Genomic DNA, 13,053 nt, shown 5'->3' on the forward strand with positions numbered 1-13,053 from the left:
AGCCACAACAGTATGCACAATGGAAAGACAGGACTCGTGATAAAAGGATGATTTATCAAAGCTATTGGCAAATGATCTTTCCTGTCTGAAGGATTAATGTTGTCGTTGAGGCACTGCTTGCTTTTATGACCTGTCAAGGAAAGGATATTCCTCATCTTTACAGGGCACTGGGCCTCAAATCCAGAAAAAGAACCTGAAAGAGGAGACAAGGAATACAGAAGTTGGTGTCTAGACATGCAGGCAAAGATCTCTTCCCCCTTTGCACAGCTTAGGACACCGCTGCCAAAACAAGTGAACATACTTTGCACCTCCTGTAATTGTCAAGCCTCAGGACATGGATGTATGCTTACCTATTTTTCATTTATATTCATTTCTTAACAGTAAATAGAAACCAAAGACAATGTCTTAAGCAAATGGCACAAGAAAATCCCCATTAAGTGGAAACAGATCCAAGGTACAAGAAGGTGAACGTATCTATCTGTTTTTTGACTGCATCAAGTTCCTCAGTTTCAATGACAGCAGCACTGCCAATTGAGTGCTACCTGTCAAGTTCTTAGGCAAAAGACGTCATCAGTGTCTCTCTGCCAGATGTTCTTTCTCCACAGCTCAGATAATATTGCTTGCTTGTCTTCTGCAGACTCCAGTTTCTTCTCATCTGCTTACAGGCTTAGATGAATTAGCAACTACTTCAGTGAGAGGAACAGGGATACTAGTTTTATCATGGACCAGCGAAAAACAAACTGAGTAATGCAAAGATAGAGCTCATTTATTCAGTGGAATTACTGCAGATGTAACTGTGCTTTCCTGCAAGTAAAACCACTCAAGCCGGTTAACCCAAGATCGCCATCATATGCTATTAATTCCTAGCACACCTTTCACTTAAAACCCAAACCCCTCGTTGTAGTGAACATAGTGATAAAACCAGCTTAAAAACCAAAATAGAACACAAAGAAAAAGCCCACACAAAAAAAACCCCAACAAAAGTAAATGATCTTTCAAACAAGAAGTGTTAAAGATGACAGACTATGCATGCGCTGTGGGATGTGATGGAGCAGTTGCCAGCTAATGTTTCTTTTCTTCCTTTTACTATTCCTGCAAACTTAAAGCTGGCTGCCTCTTTCTTCTGCTTTCTGTCCTAAGATAAATTACCATGTGCCTCTGCACACATCTTGATGTTTCCTGTACCTGAAGCAGGTTCTTTTCACTCCTGCAAACCCATCAAATTTAATGAATACCGGAAATACTGACTTAGTGCTAAGAGAAACATTAGCATTGAGTTAGAAGTCCTTGTGGTGGGGATGCCAGGCCCCCGTCGGCAGAGCTGGTCACACCCTGGGTCTCACTAAAATACCAGATGAGACTGTGGAAGGAAAACAGCTTTTCATAGCTCTGCTCAGTGGTCTGCACAGCTTCTGTCAAGCTAATAAAGGTTATACCAACACCCTCCAGTCTTACAGGGAATCCTACTGCTAAGGTTCAGAGAGAGCTTATTCATGAAGCAAGTCTGCAAAATGCCCCTGGAAATGAACTTCGGAGATGCTGAGTATTATATGATCCATTCTTTCTTTAACATGCAAAAGCTGCCCAGCAGATGAAGCAAACCCAGGGCCAGCTCCAGTCTTTTATTAAGACTCCCCATCCTTCCTCTTCCCTGTCAGTGCCAACACATTGTTATAGCTACACAGTGTCATGAAAGCAGGACAAATATGACATTGCCATATGACCAGTCCTACATAAGAGAACAGTGCAGGAGGAGTAGCTCAGTGAATAGGCAACAACAAATTTCCTCACATTGCAATCACTTGTGTGACAGAAGATGACTTCCTAATGGAATATTGAACTGTCTCCAGGAGCATCTGCTGTGCCAATGAGTGTAATCTCGTACCACTATCAGTGCACTTACCAGAGGGGCTTTGCTGATACAGCAGCTTCAGGCAGCAGTATTAATGTTTGCTCATCTCTGTCTCTGAATGTCTTGTTGCAATGGCTTTTAGCCTCACATCACATTCATTCTTTAAGGCCACGCTGCTATTCAACAGATACACAACATTTGGCATAGGGGAACACATCTCACACAGAATCTGTTGGAAACTGAGATTCATGATCTGCAGGTCCCTTCAGAAATTATTCTCCCTTCTTCACTAAAACTACCCACAATCTCAGCTTGGTGCTAGTGAATATTAATTCCTACCACTGCAGCAGAGAGAGAATTCATAGCACCAGGAACATGGTTAAGAGGCTGCAGTGATTGACTTAGAGGAAATATTAAGGGTCTGAAATACATCTGGCTTGTGTTTAAGATGGCTTAGCACAGATGACACAGACTTTTAAAACATGCTGGAATAATCACTCTGCACCTGCACAGTGCCAACATGTTGTCAGTTCGAATAATGAGATGGAGTCAGTAAAAGTGAGAGCTGAGTCTAAACATGAGGAAAGAGTGAAGAATTGGCTCCCCAAAGGGAAAGTGGAAGACTGAAACCACAGCAAGTACTGAAGGCTGGGCAGTATCCTAGAAAATGGCACTGGCACAGGGTGCCCAGAGAAGCTGTGGCTGCCCCATCCCTGGCAGTGCTCAAGGCCAGGTTGGACACAGGGGCTTGGAGCAAGCTGCTCCAGTGGAAGGGGTCCCTGCCCGGGGCAGGGGTTGGAGCTGGAAGAGCTTCAACCCAAATCATTCCATCATTCTATGGAAATGTCTAATAGAGAAAAATAAAACACCCCTACCTCTAAGGAGAGCAAGTAACCCAATAAATTGTTTCCACCTCTAACTTCTACCTTCTGCAACTAAGCAGCACCCGCCTGGATTTAGTATTGGCTGTTTGTGGCTCTCCAGCTTCCTTTCATCAGTGCTAAAATGACAATACGGTTAATAATTAAGGTTCTTCCATGTACGAGGGATTCCCCAGGTTTGGCCTAGTACCTGCATGGAGGAAAACTCCCCCAGTTGCTTCGGTTGCACACATGGCAGGTCAGAGGGTGGCACTGCTTTGGATTTATGAAAAACACAAGGTTCTTTTTTAACGAAGGCTGTTGTTCATTTGCAGTTCAGTAGCTCATACAATTTCAAGGAGATCGTGGTGCTTAGAGCTTCTCCGTGATGTGTGTAAGCTTTCCTTAAACAAGGCAAGCATCCAGCCAGCATTGGGAAGTGAAGTCTTCCTTTGCCTTGCAAACAGGGTAAAATCTGCCATCTAAGGAATCATTTTGCATTTGAGGTGCAAAAGCACCAGCCAATTGTACTGGTGCAGGTGTACCAGAAGAGAGTGAGACCAGGGCTCCTGCCCCACAGAGCCCCCATGTTCCAAGAAATGGCACAAGCAGGAAGGCGATTGAGAAGAGGACCCCATTCAAGTGGGATGATGTTGGTCAGGTCTGTCTTTATTGAGAAATAACATTGCCTTGCCAGAAAAAAGGGAGATGAAGCCATGGCACAAGTTTTGTGCTTTCGCCCTCATGAAGTTCTGCAAATTACATTGCAAGGTCTCAGGGTGGGCCAGACCTCAGATGGCTGAGAAATGCTTTCCTGGGGGAGTCAAAGAATGAGCTTGTAGGAAAGCTCAGAGATAAAACTCCACTTTCCAGCCTTCAGCTTGCTATGGGACATTCATCACAACAACTGATCTCCACCCATGCTTTTTTTCCTACCCAGCACAGTGCTTGACTGAGGAGATGTTGACTTTACAAAGGTTAAAGGTGGCTGCCTCAACCAACAAATGGGATTTAGCAAGAGGGAAGGGTTGTTGTTCTTTCTTCTTTCAGGAATGAAGTGTCAGGAAGATGTAGAGGTCAAACAGGCCCCTGCTGAGTGCTGAGCGACAGCACCAGCTGTGGAGGGTGCTGGAGTGATGCAAGACCCAAGGGTTCTCACATTTGGGAGGGGAATGCCATCTCCTTTTCCCACATCTGAAGTCAGAGGAATAACAGAGAGAGCTCCATTGGGAAAACAGGGTCCAAGCAGTTTGGAAAGCAAAGTGATGCGCAAGGATTGAGTCATGCCCTGCAGACGGACCTCTGGCTCAGAACTCATAGAGACTCCCAGATGGGAGCCTGAAGCTAGTCCTGGCTGAAGTGAACACCAGCCTAAGGGTCAATCCTCCCTTCCCCTCTATCCCCCCCAAGTATATGTGCAAGGACATTAAAGTTTACATAACTCATTGTAGTCTGAATGTAGGACAGAGCCAGGCTTGAGTTCCTACAAACCCCCAATAACCTGTGTGACTGAAATGAGTGTTATACATACAACAACACACACACACAGGCTGTAAATGAAATGCTTTGCATGGGCAAAAGTTCTGGACTCTGACTTCAATTCTGGAACATTGGAAGTATTCCTAAATTCATTATAAACTGCTCTTTCAGGTGAAGAGCTGCCTGGGAGCTTTCCCCCTGCCAGTGAGTAGGAAATAGATTTGGGTGTTCATCCTCTAATATAACACAGCAACAGATTTAAGTATTTAGGACACTTTTTCCTAGAGGATTAGTTCGGTATCAGATGTTTAGTGTTTTGCAAGAAAGTCAAGATTCACGTGATAGAACAGAAAGACCTGGACTAAACACACTTGATTTCTTAGGCTGAGCTCAAAGAACCAACAGATACATCAGGATAAGCACAAATCCCCCCCTAACCCCATCAGTTCCTTGAAGCGTGGAATTATACAGAAGCCAAGTAGAGAGGTGTCACTGAAGCCCCTGTGACAAATGAAGGCTCTGTGTCCATCTGCTGAATGTCTGCATCTGTGAGAGACCACAAAGCCCAGCACAAATGGTGGGAGAAGGGAAAGATGAGCACACAGTGTATAGCAAGGCCTAGTGGAGAAAGTACTGGGAATGGCTGCAAGCAGACTATGGAAAAATGGAACACACATGCACATGTGAATTGTCATCAAAACCATGGAGAACAACCCTGCAACAACGCTGGCATAGCAGGGTTTGGTCATTCCCAGCTGCCACATTGCTGTGAGAAAGGGATTGAGAGCACATCCCCTGTTAATGTGTTTTCAACTGGGATAGCTCTGGGGTCTAAGAATCTGCTTTCTGTTAGGAAAACCCATAAAACTTTCAACAAATGATGAAAAACATATCTTCCATTGGCATAAAAGCAGATTTCCTTGCAGGAAGGGGTGGCATATTGAAAATCCCCTAGAAAGCAGAATACAGGAAGAACAACTGCCACTGGCAACAAACTCCAGTTCTCAGCAAATACATGTGTTACAAAGCTAACAAAACAAATTGACTCAAGACCTTGTGTGTGTGCACAAGCCAGGTTTAATACTATTTTCAACTTAAGATTGGGCTGTAATAGACTGTAATCTATGAAATCCTTTCTGACTTCCATTTCCCGCTTTAGTTGGTGTCTGTTGAATCCTGTGTTAGGGCTTTTTCCAAAGGCAAGACTTGGGGGATTTTGTTAACAGCGCAATAAAAATAACTTCCTAGTGTCAGAGGGGAACTTTAAAGCCTTTTTTTGTGTGCTGCTCTTTTCTTTAAAAAAGAAAAAAAAATACAGACATTGTTTCTTTAAAGGGCTCCATCTGCAAATCCCATTAGATGTGCATATAAGGTTTCGGATGATTAATAGTTGCTGCTTGGCTTTGGTTGGAGGACCTGGGTGCATGTACATTAACCCCTCCCTCCCCTCTCTCACATTTCACTTTGCAAACTTGTCGCTCTCTCCCCAGCACCGTATTTAAAAGTGTTTCCCTCATGTCCAGCACTTCACAAGGAAGGAAGCTCCAGGCCTTGGGAAGCGGTTCAGAGCAATCACTGCCTACACCTGGTTACTGTGCTCCGGTCAGGACAATGAAGACATTCAGAAGAGTTCCCAAAGCAACAATTCTGCAACAGCCTAAAACCCACAAAGAACCTGTTGTTTAGGGATGAAAGCTGTTCTGTAAGGTTTGGAAGATTTCCCTTTCACTCCTTTGCTGATTTTGAAGCCTGAGCTATAAGCAGTCACCAGCACTGGTGTGTGAACAGCATTGGAAGCACATGGATCCCACCAGCAGCAGCTGCATGCGCACTCCACAGCCTCCTGCCCCACTCTGGGGGTGCCTGCGGAGCACCCACATGGATGTGACCACAGCGTCAGGGCTGAACCACTACCCACCAGCATCCTTCTCCTTCCACCAAAAGTCAGATTTTGCTGCTTACCCTGATTTCGCAACCTCCTGCCTGGTGACTGCTCCCCACAGCTTCCCACACGAGGAGCGGACGTTTGTGGAGCAGCATCCCTCTTTCCAACACTCTGACTGGCATTTTACAGCAACCGAAGCCAGAAGACGACTGAACCCAGGACTGGCCTTGGGCTCTGGGGAGTCAGAAGGCAGCACCCCAAATCTAGTGAGTGCAGCGGTGGGGATGAGTGAAGATGATGAGGTACCAGTAAATACTACCAATGAGACTGAGAAAAAGTCATCGAAAAGGAAAAAGGAGAACTCAGGTAGGTGATACGGAATCAGGGTTGTGGGGTAGCACAAGCTGTAGAGGAGAGCATCTGCAAGATCAGGCATTAAGAAATAAAGCTGATGAGGAAAACGCTTGGTAATTCTTGACTGGGGAAGCTTACACAATAACAACATTGAAACTAAATGGCTTATTCTGCGATGACCTCTGGTGTTTGTATTCCACTCCTGCAGATCTTGTGTAGTGAACCAGGCATTTTACCCCCCTGCACAATGCACATTTGCTGTAACTAAACAGGAACCACATGGCATGTGTACACTAAGCTGTAAGGATGGGGAGCTATAGACTGCATACCTGCCATTTGTCCAAGCGTAAGAAAGCGGCAGTCAAAGAGCAAAGATCTCTCACCTTGAGCTGCCTGTGCTAGCTGGAAATGTTATAGTAGGCTTTTGACATCTCAGTTGATGGTAACAAATACAAGATGTGAAGGCTTCCTTCAGAGAGAAATTCTGTTTTGGTCTAAATATTCAATGTTTTTAAACTCAAAAGAGCTACAAAAGGTTTCCCCATCAGGATGATGTCCAGCGAGACAGAAAATGTAGACAGTTTTCATTGTGTCATCCTAACTAGCAAAATGCACTCTACAGAGTCACAAGCAATCATTTCATAGTTAGAGAAACCTCTGATTTACTGCTCTCTCAAAGCTATGTGATATATGCATAAAATTGCTTTCTCCTAAGGAAGCTGTTAAAAATTAATAGGCTTATATACATCCATTTGCTACAATATTCATGTACAAGCTACAGCATGCTTTTTCCCACAGCACTGCTATGAAGTGGGGAACATTTTCCAGTATCCCCATTTTACAGGTAGAGAACACAGTGATAAAAGTATTTATCTGTTTATTTCTTTATAGGTTTTATGGATTGGCTATAGACCAGCAACCTTTAACCCACCTTTCATTTCTCCAGGTGTTTTCTTTAGAAACCCAGCTTTGGCAAATTTAAGTTCATTTTTCCCAAAACATAAATGTAAAGAAGTTTAGAAAATAAATAATCAAAGTGAGTGATACTTTTGTTAAATCATTTGCAACTCATAGGAAAACGATTATTTCAGTGTACTCAGATTAAAGAGATAGACTTATTCCTAAAGAGACTGATTTCAAAGCACATCTCCCTATTTTAAGTAGAAGACAAACGTTGCTTCTATTTGCTATTACCAGCACCCTCACATTTTCTTGTCATACTTGCTGCTGTCCCATATACTTTTCATTATACGGGAGCTGTAAGCAATGACATCACTGAAAGGTCCAGTGTTTCCTGCCTTCTAGCAAGGTTGCTGTCTGTACACGTTATTACTTGAGCAAATGCAGAACAATGAAAACATCCCAAAGGGGATTCCATGGCTTTTCATTTCACTCCTTTCCTTGCTTACTGGGCAGCAGACAGAATGATTTGATATCCCTCCTGCAAGCTTTTCCTTCCTTCTGTCCCCAGACAGAATAGAAGGGGAAAGTTTGAGCAATTTCATTGTGGTTTCTTTCACTTTTACAGCTGTTCCAGAACTGCAGCTGGACATAGCACGTACTGACTGGTTATTCTAAGTAGAAGATAAGTCTTTTCTCTCCTCTTGATAATCTTCCTAGATACCCAGAACCTTCTCCTCAGAGGCTAGGCTAGTAAAGAAAAATATCTCAAAATCACTTCAAGACAAACCCTACAATATAAACTATTTCCTTTTAGTTGGTGCCTTATCCACCACAAGTTTCCCTGAGCCGCAATATAGACACAGCATTACCATGACCTGTACCAGTGCATGCAAAACCCACTGGCTCTTGCGAAGACCCTAGTTATTAAGACACACAGTGAGGGCTTTGGAACGTGGCTTTTTGCAGTGTTCTGAGAACAGTCTAAACCAAACACATTTCTCAGACAAATGAGCAGGATGTTATAAAAGTAAGAAAAAAGCTTGTCAATCTTTAAAACTTCCTTTGAAGCATGGGTACAGTAAAACCCATGGCTTTCTCATGGCAATAACAACAGTTGTATCTGCTACAAGTACTTGTGGGTAAACATGCACACAACCTTCCCCTCCTCTACTATTTAGATGCCATATTCAGTCTTGACTTCACAGGCTCACCAAGTGACCTGAAGGTAGAAGTTAACCTTGTGCTGGCCCTTACAGCTGCCTCTGCTGTCCATCCACAGCCATTAACATGTCCAAACAGAACTTCAACCAAGTTTGTCTGACTTATCCTAACTCGTCCTTGTGTTATGATGTACCTGAAGTCCTCAGCTCTCCAAATACAGTACTGTAATACATCATAGAATTCTGACAGCTTTATTTTATGGGAATGAAACAGTACAGAAACAATACAAAAAGGTGCTGGTTTTGCTGCCCGTGGCATGGTACATCAAGGGAGAGTGATAATATGGATATAAGGAATGAAAGCTAAAACATGGGGAAGGAAACTATTTTGATTCAGTGATAGCAAGGAATGAGAGCTTCCTTCCCGTAGCTGCTCATTTCTGATCTCACATACACAGGCAGGCTCTGACAGCACCTCATTCTGTGCTGTCCCAAGGCTGACAACAGTGAGAAGTCATGCTGAGCTTGAGAGGGCCCATACAAACTTCTTCGAACCTCCACAGAGCACCTCCATTAGTAGTTTAGCTCAGACCTCAGCAATACACAAGTTCACACAGATCAGTGCTGCTTTAAATGACACAATGTATGTGCTTGCCTCCTAGAAACCCAGAATTCAAGCAGCAAGGCAGAACCAAGCAGCAAATCCCGGAAGGAAAGGACAGCTTTCACAAAGGAGCAGCTCCGGGAGCTGGAAGCTGAGTTTGCCCACCATAACTACTTGACAAGGCTCAGGAGATACGAGATTGCTGTGAACCTGGATCTCACCGAAAGACAAGTAAGGGATGAACCCCTGCCTCCTCAGCTTCTTCATCCCCCACAATTTCTCCCTAAAGCTAAAGCAGATCTGTTACCCAAGAGTGTACTTTTGCAATGGCACAGAGCAATTTTAGTACAAAGCCTCCACATTCTTTTAAAACACATTTATTGCAAGTTCCTGTAATAATAAATGTAATTCTGCTTATCTAACTAAAGACACATTTGGGAATAACCGATATCTACCAAGCTGTTGTTTACCAACACTCATTGGTACATATCAAGGTTTACAGATGGAATATGGATATCGCCTTAGACTGCAGGTACAAGGAAGTTATTAGAATGATATATGTTTGACACATGCATTCTGCCTGGGTCAGAAGGTATTTTGAGGGGATAAAGGAATTCAAAATCACAGAGTTCTGGACAGAGATATTTCTGTTCTCTCATTGTGATCTCAGGGTTTCCTCATCAAAGCTTAGTGAACAATTTAGGAGTTGCTCAATACTATCCACACCACAGTTCCTGAAACATTAGATTGGATGGACTAGATGTTAAAAGACATTAGATGCACTGTGCCCATTGGATTGACGTGTTTAGTTGACATAAGGACAGATTCTAGGCAAAGCACTTATACTACCTCTGTGGGTCTCAGGGAAACATCTGCCTGAAACAGTTTAGAAAGGATTGCTCCTGCCTTTGTTAAAGAGATGGATTACCTCAACTTGTGAGGTTCCTTTCACCTTTTCTTCTAGAATTCCACAAAAGATCTCTCTATGAATACATACACATGTGCACAGGTCTGCTTATACAGCTGAGATTGAGGCAATAAGTAATCATTTCCTTTTTAATCACTCAGGTCAAAGTATGGTTTCAAAACAGAAGGATGAAGTGGAAACGTGTTAAAGGTGGGCAACAAGCGTCCCCGCATGAGCATGACACAGAAGATGCAGACTCTGCTGCCTCCCCCAGCTCTGACTAGTCCTTGCAGTGATAAGAGAGAAACATGGAGAAAGTCAGTGATCAGAAAGTGGATGCAACACTGCTCTGGTTCAGCTACACCACGAGATGATCCCACCTGCAAAACCTGCAGCTGTGAATCTTTAACAGATAGATGATGCTACAGAGGCAGTTAACGAACACAACAGAAAAAAGCCAAAGGAGGGCATGACTCTGATTATTGTCTCAATTAATTCAACTCTGTAGAACTGTCTTACTACCACAGATGTGTCTTCATAATAAAAGCTAACAAACACTGAATATGAACCAGGCATCCTGTTGTGTAGGCTCTCAAGCATTCAGAAGATACAGGCTATCAGTCAGTGAGTGGTAACACAGCTGTGCCTTTCCCTGGTCACACCTCTTCATTCTGCATTTGGACTTGACCAGGCACATTTTCCTCATGCCTTACTTTAAAAGAAATAGATGCTTTGGTAGTCACTGATTTTATCATGCAAATCGAATTGAACACCTGTATGTAGGCAGTGAGATTACAACATAAAAACGAACCCAAATCTATGCAGAACTCTGCTTACCAGTTTCAGAAGAGACGGCTTTCACGTTGACGCTCCAAGAGGAGAAGTGCCCTGTTGATGCAGTCTGGAGAGGGACGTTTCCTCCATTCTCACTGGAAACCCTGAAATTAAATTGTTAATCAGAATGGCAAATATCTTTCCCAATAAACCAAATCCTGACAACTGTAACCAGCTGTCCCAGCAGGTACAGCAGAGATTAAGCCCTGTCACTGTTTTGTTTTCAACATTCCCATCTATTTAACTGAAGGAAAACTCCTTTTTAGTGCTGCATTTCTTTCAGATTCATGGAATCTCTCTGTAAATCCACAGTTTTCTTTGTGAATTCAGGGTTGTCGGGAGAAGCAGAAAAATGTTATCGGTGGTGATTTAACTGACTTTACTGTCTACAAAGTCTCGTTTCATTTTTCATGGGAGACAAAACTTGCCTCCAAATAAACACGTACATGTGTATAGTTAAGTTACGTATTAAACCATCTGTTAATCTGGGTATTATGTGGATTTACACTCATTACTTACTGTCTACTAGATCGGCATCTGGATTTATGAAATGTACAGTTATGTGACCAGTGTAGCCCTTGAGGGGGGCGGGGGGGGGGGAAACTGCATCACTGATGTTTCACAGGCCCTCTGCACATCCTACACTGTGACCACAGCATGGATGCAAACGTGTAAATCCTGTGCGTGCATTCACAGAGGGGTATTCCCATTACTTCCCAGACAGGTATTCAAGCACTGTTAACCCTGAAAAGACCACCTCTGCCTCTCTGCAAAAAAACATGTGCTTTGCCACCATAAGCTTAAATGGATGCTGCACTTAGTAATCAGTTAAAATGATGAGAAGTATGCATACATACCTCTCTGAGCTACCCACATCTCTTCAGATGAGGGAAACACTACCCTCTATTTCCTCCCAGGTCATCTCTGTGTGACTGGTGTGATACTTCAATGGGAGACCTTGCAGACAGAGAGTTAAGGCCGGATCCCAGTTACTCCAGCAGTAATAAGATGAAGTGTACTATGGCAGAGTACTGTTACTTGGCTTATGAAGCTGATGTTAAGAATAGGTTAATAACCCACTGGTCAGGTTACATAAAATTAGCTGGCTAAAAGTACTGCCTATGCACAGATGAGAACAAGCTACTGTTTACTGTAACTTTAAGAGCAGAAAATGACTTGGTCTAAATGGCTCTGCTTAAACCTTGGTGCCTTCTGGTTAAGCTTCTGACTAAATTCACTAGTTTAGGTCTTGGCAAGCATTGAAGAAAGCTGATTTTGTGAAGAACGCTGTTGCAAGCTCAGACATCCTGCCCTCATCTCGAAGCACACAGAACACTGTGGGGTAGGAGTTATTTGTTACTCATTTCCTTCACACCTCTTAAGCCAACTAATTGAACTCTGTTCATCACCCCACTGCCTCCTCCCATCGTGATTAGAAAGCCTGCAAGCTGCACAAGCAGCTTACTTTGTGATGAAAACTTTTGGGCTGCCGGCTACCAACATAAATCAAAATCAGCTCCTCACCCAGAACAAAGGCTGATAAACCTCCCCTTCTAAGGAAGCTGCCAGTGGTAGCATATGGCATCCTAACTCACTTAAAAGCTAACCAATGGGATCTCAGTCCGTACCTATAACTACAGCTCCTAAACAGCTCTTGATCTGGCTTTTGAGGAATAAGGTACAAGTCACCTGTGAGACCATTTCAAGCTTAGGTGGTTTCTGCATTAAACCATCTGCTTAATTCTAAGACCTGTGCTTTGCGAGGAAATGTTTCACTCCTGGCATCAAAGCATCTGACCCCTGAACCTGCGGTGCCAAGAACCCTCCAGGCAAAGTCTCTTGTCTAGGAGCAAAACCTCTGCCCTGCAGTTCTTTGCTACAGAAACACCCATGAGGCTTAATGCTCCTCACGGAAGGGAAGTGAGAACCTAGGGATGCCTGCTTCTCAATGCATAATCTGAGCACACAATCATCCACGTAACATCAGAAAGGGCTGTCGAGTCTTCCCAGGTAGCACATACGTAGACACGTTCCCAAGAACTCCACATTACGGAGTGTGCAGAGTAGCCACAAAATAAACCTAAGTAAAAGAATGCCAATTATGAAGCGAAGCTGTGAGAAGACCTGGATGCTTCTTTTTCTATATTTGATGATCTGCAGCAGTACTTTGTCAAAAATGCGAAAATGCAGAATGAATTTCATAAAAAAATAACCC

At 43.4% G+C, this 13,053-nt stretch overlaps 1 protein-coding gene across 1 annotated transcript; it reads left to right on the plus strand.

Moving 5' to 3' along the window:
- The first annotated feature begins 5,668 nt into the window (after window positions 1-5,668).
- MEOX1 (mesenchyme homeobox 1) lies at window positions 5,669-10,748 on the plus strand. The gene is made up of 3 exons (XM_061367050.1): window positions 5,669-6,442; window positions 9,156-9,328; window positions 10,166-10,748. Exons 1-3 carry the CDS (start codon window positions 5,992-5,994, stop codon window positions 10,286-10,288), a joined length of 747 nt encoding a protein of 248 aa, XP_061223034.1. The 5' UTR covers window positions 5,669-5,991; the 3' UTR covers window positions 10,289-10,748.
- The last annotated feature ends 2,305 nt before the right edge of the window (window positions 10,749-13,053 follow it).

This window comes from Neopsephotus bourkii, unplaced genomic scaffold, assembly GCF_033783945.1.
Source record: "Neopsephotus bourkii isolate Nb327-2 ecotype Australia unplaced genomic scaffold, CSIRO-AGI_Nbou_v1 NB_1370, whole genome shotgun sequence".
Taxonomy (NCBI): Eukaryota; Metazoa; Chordata; class Aves; order Psittaciformes; family Psittacidae; genus Neopsephotus; species Neopsephotus bourkii.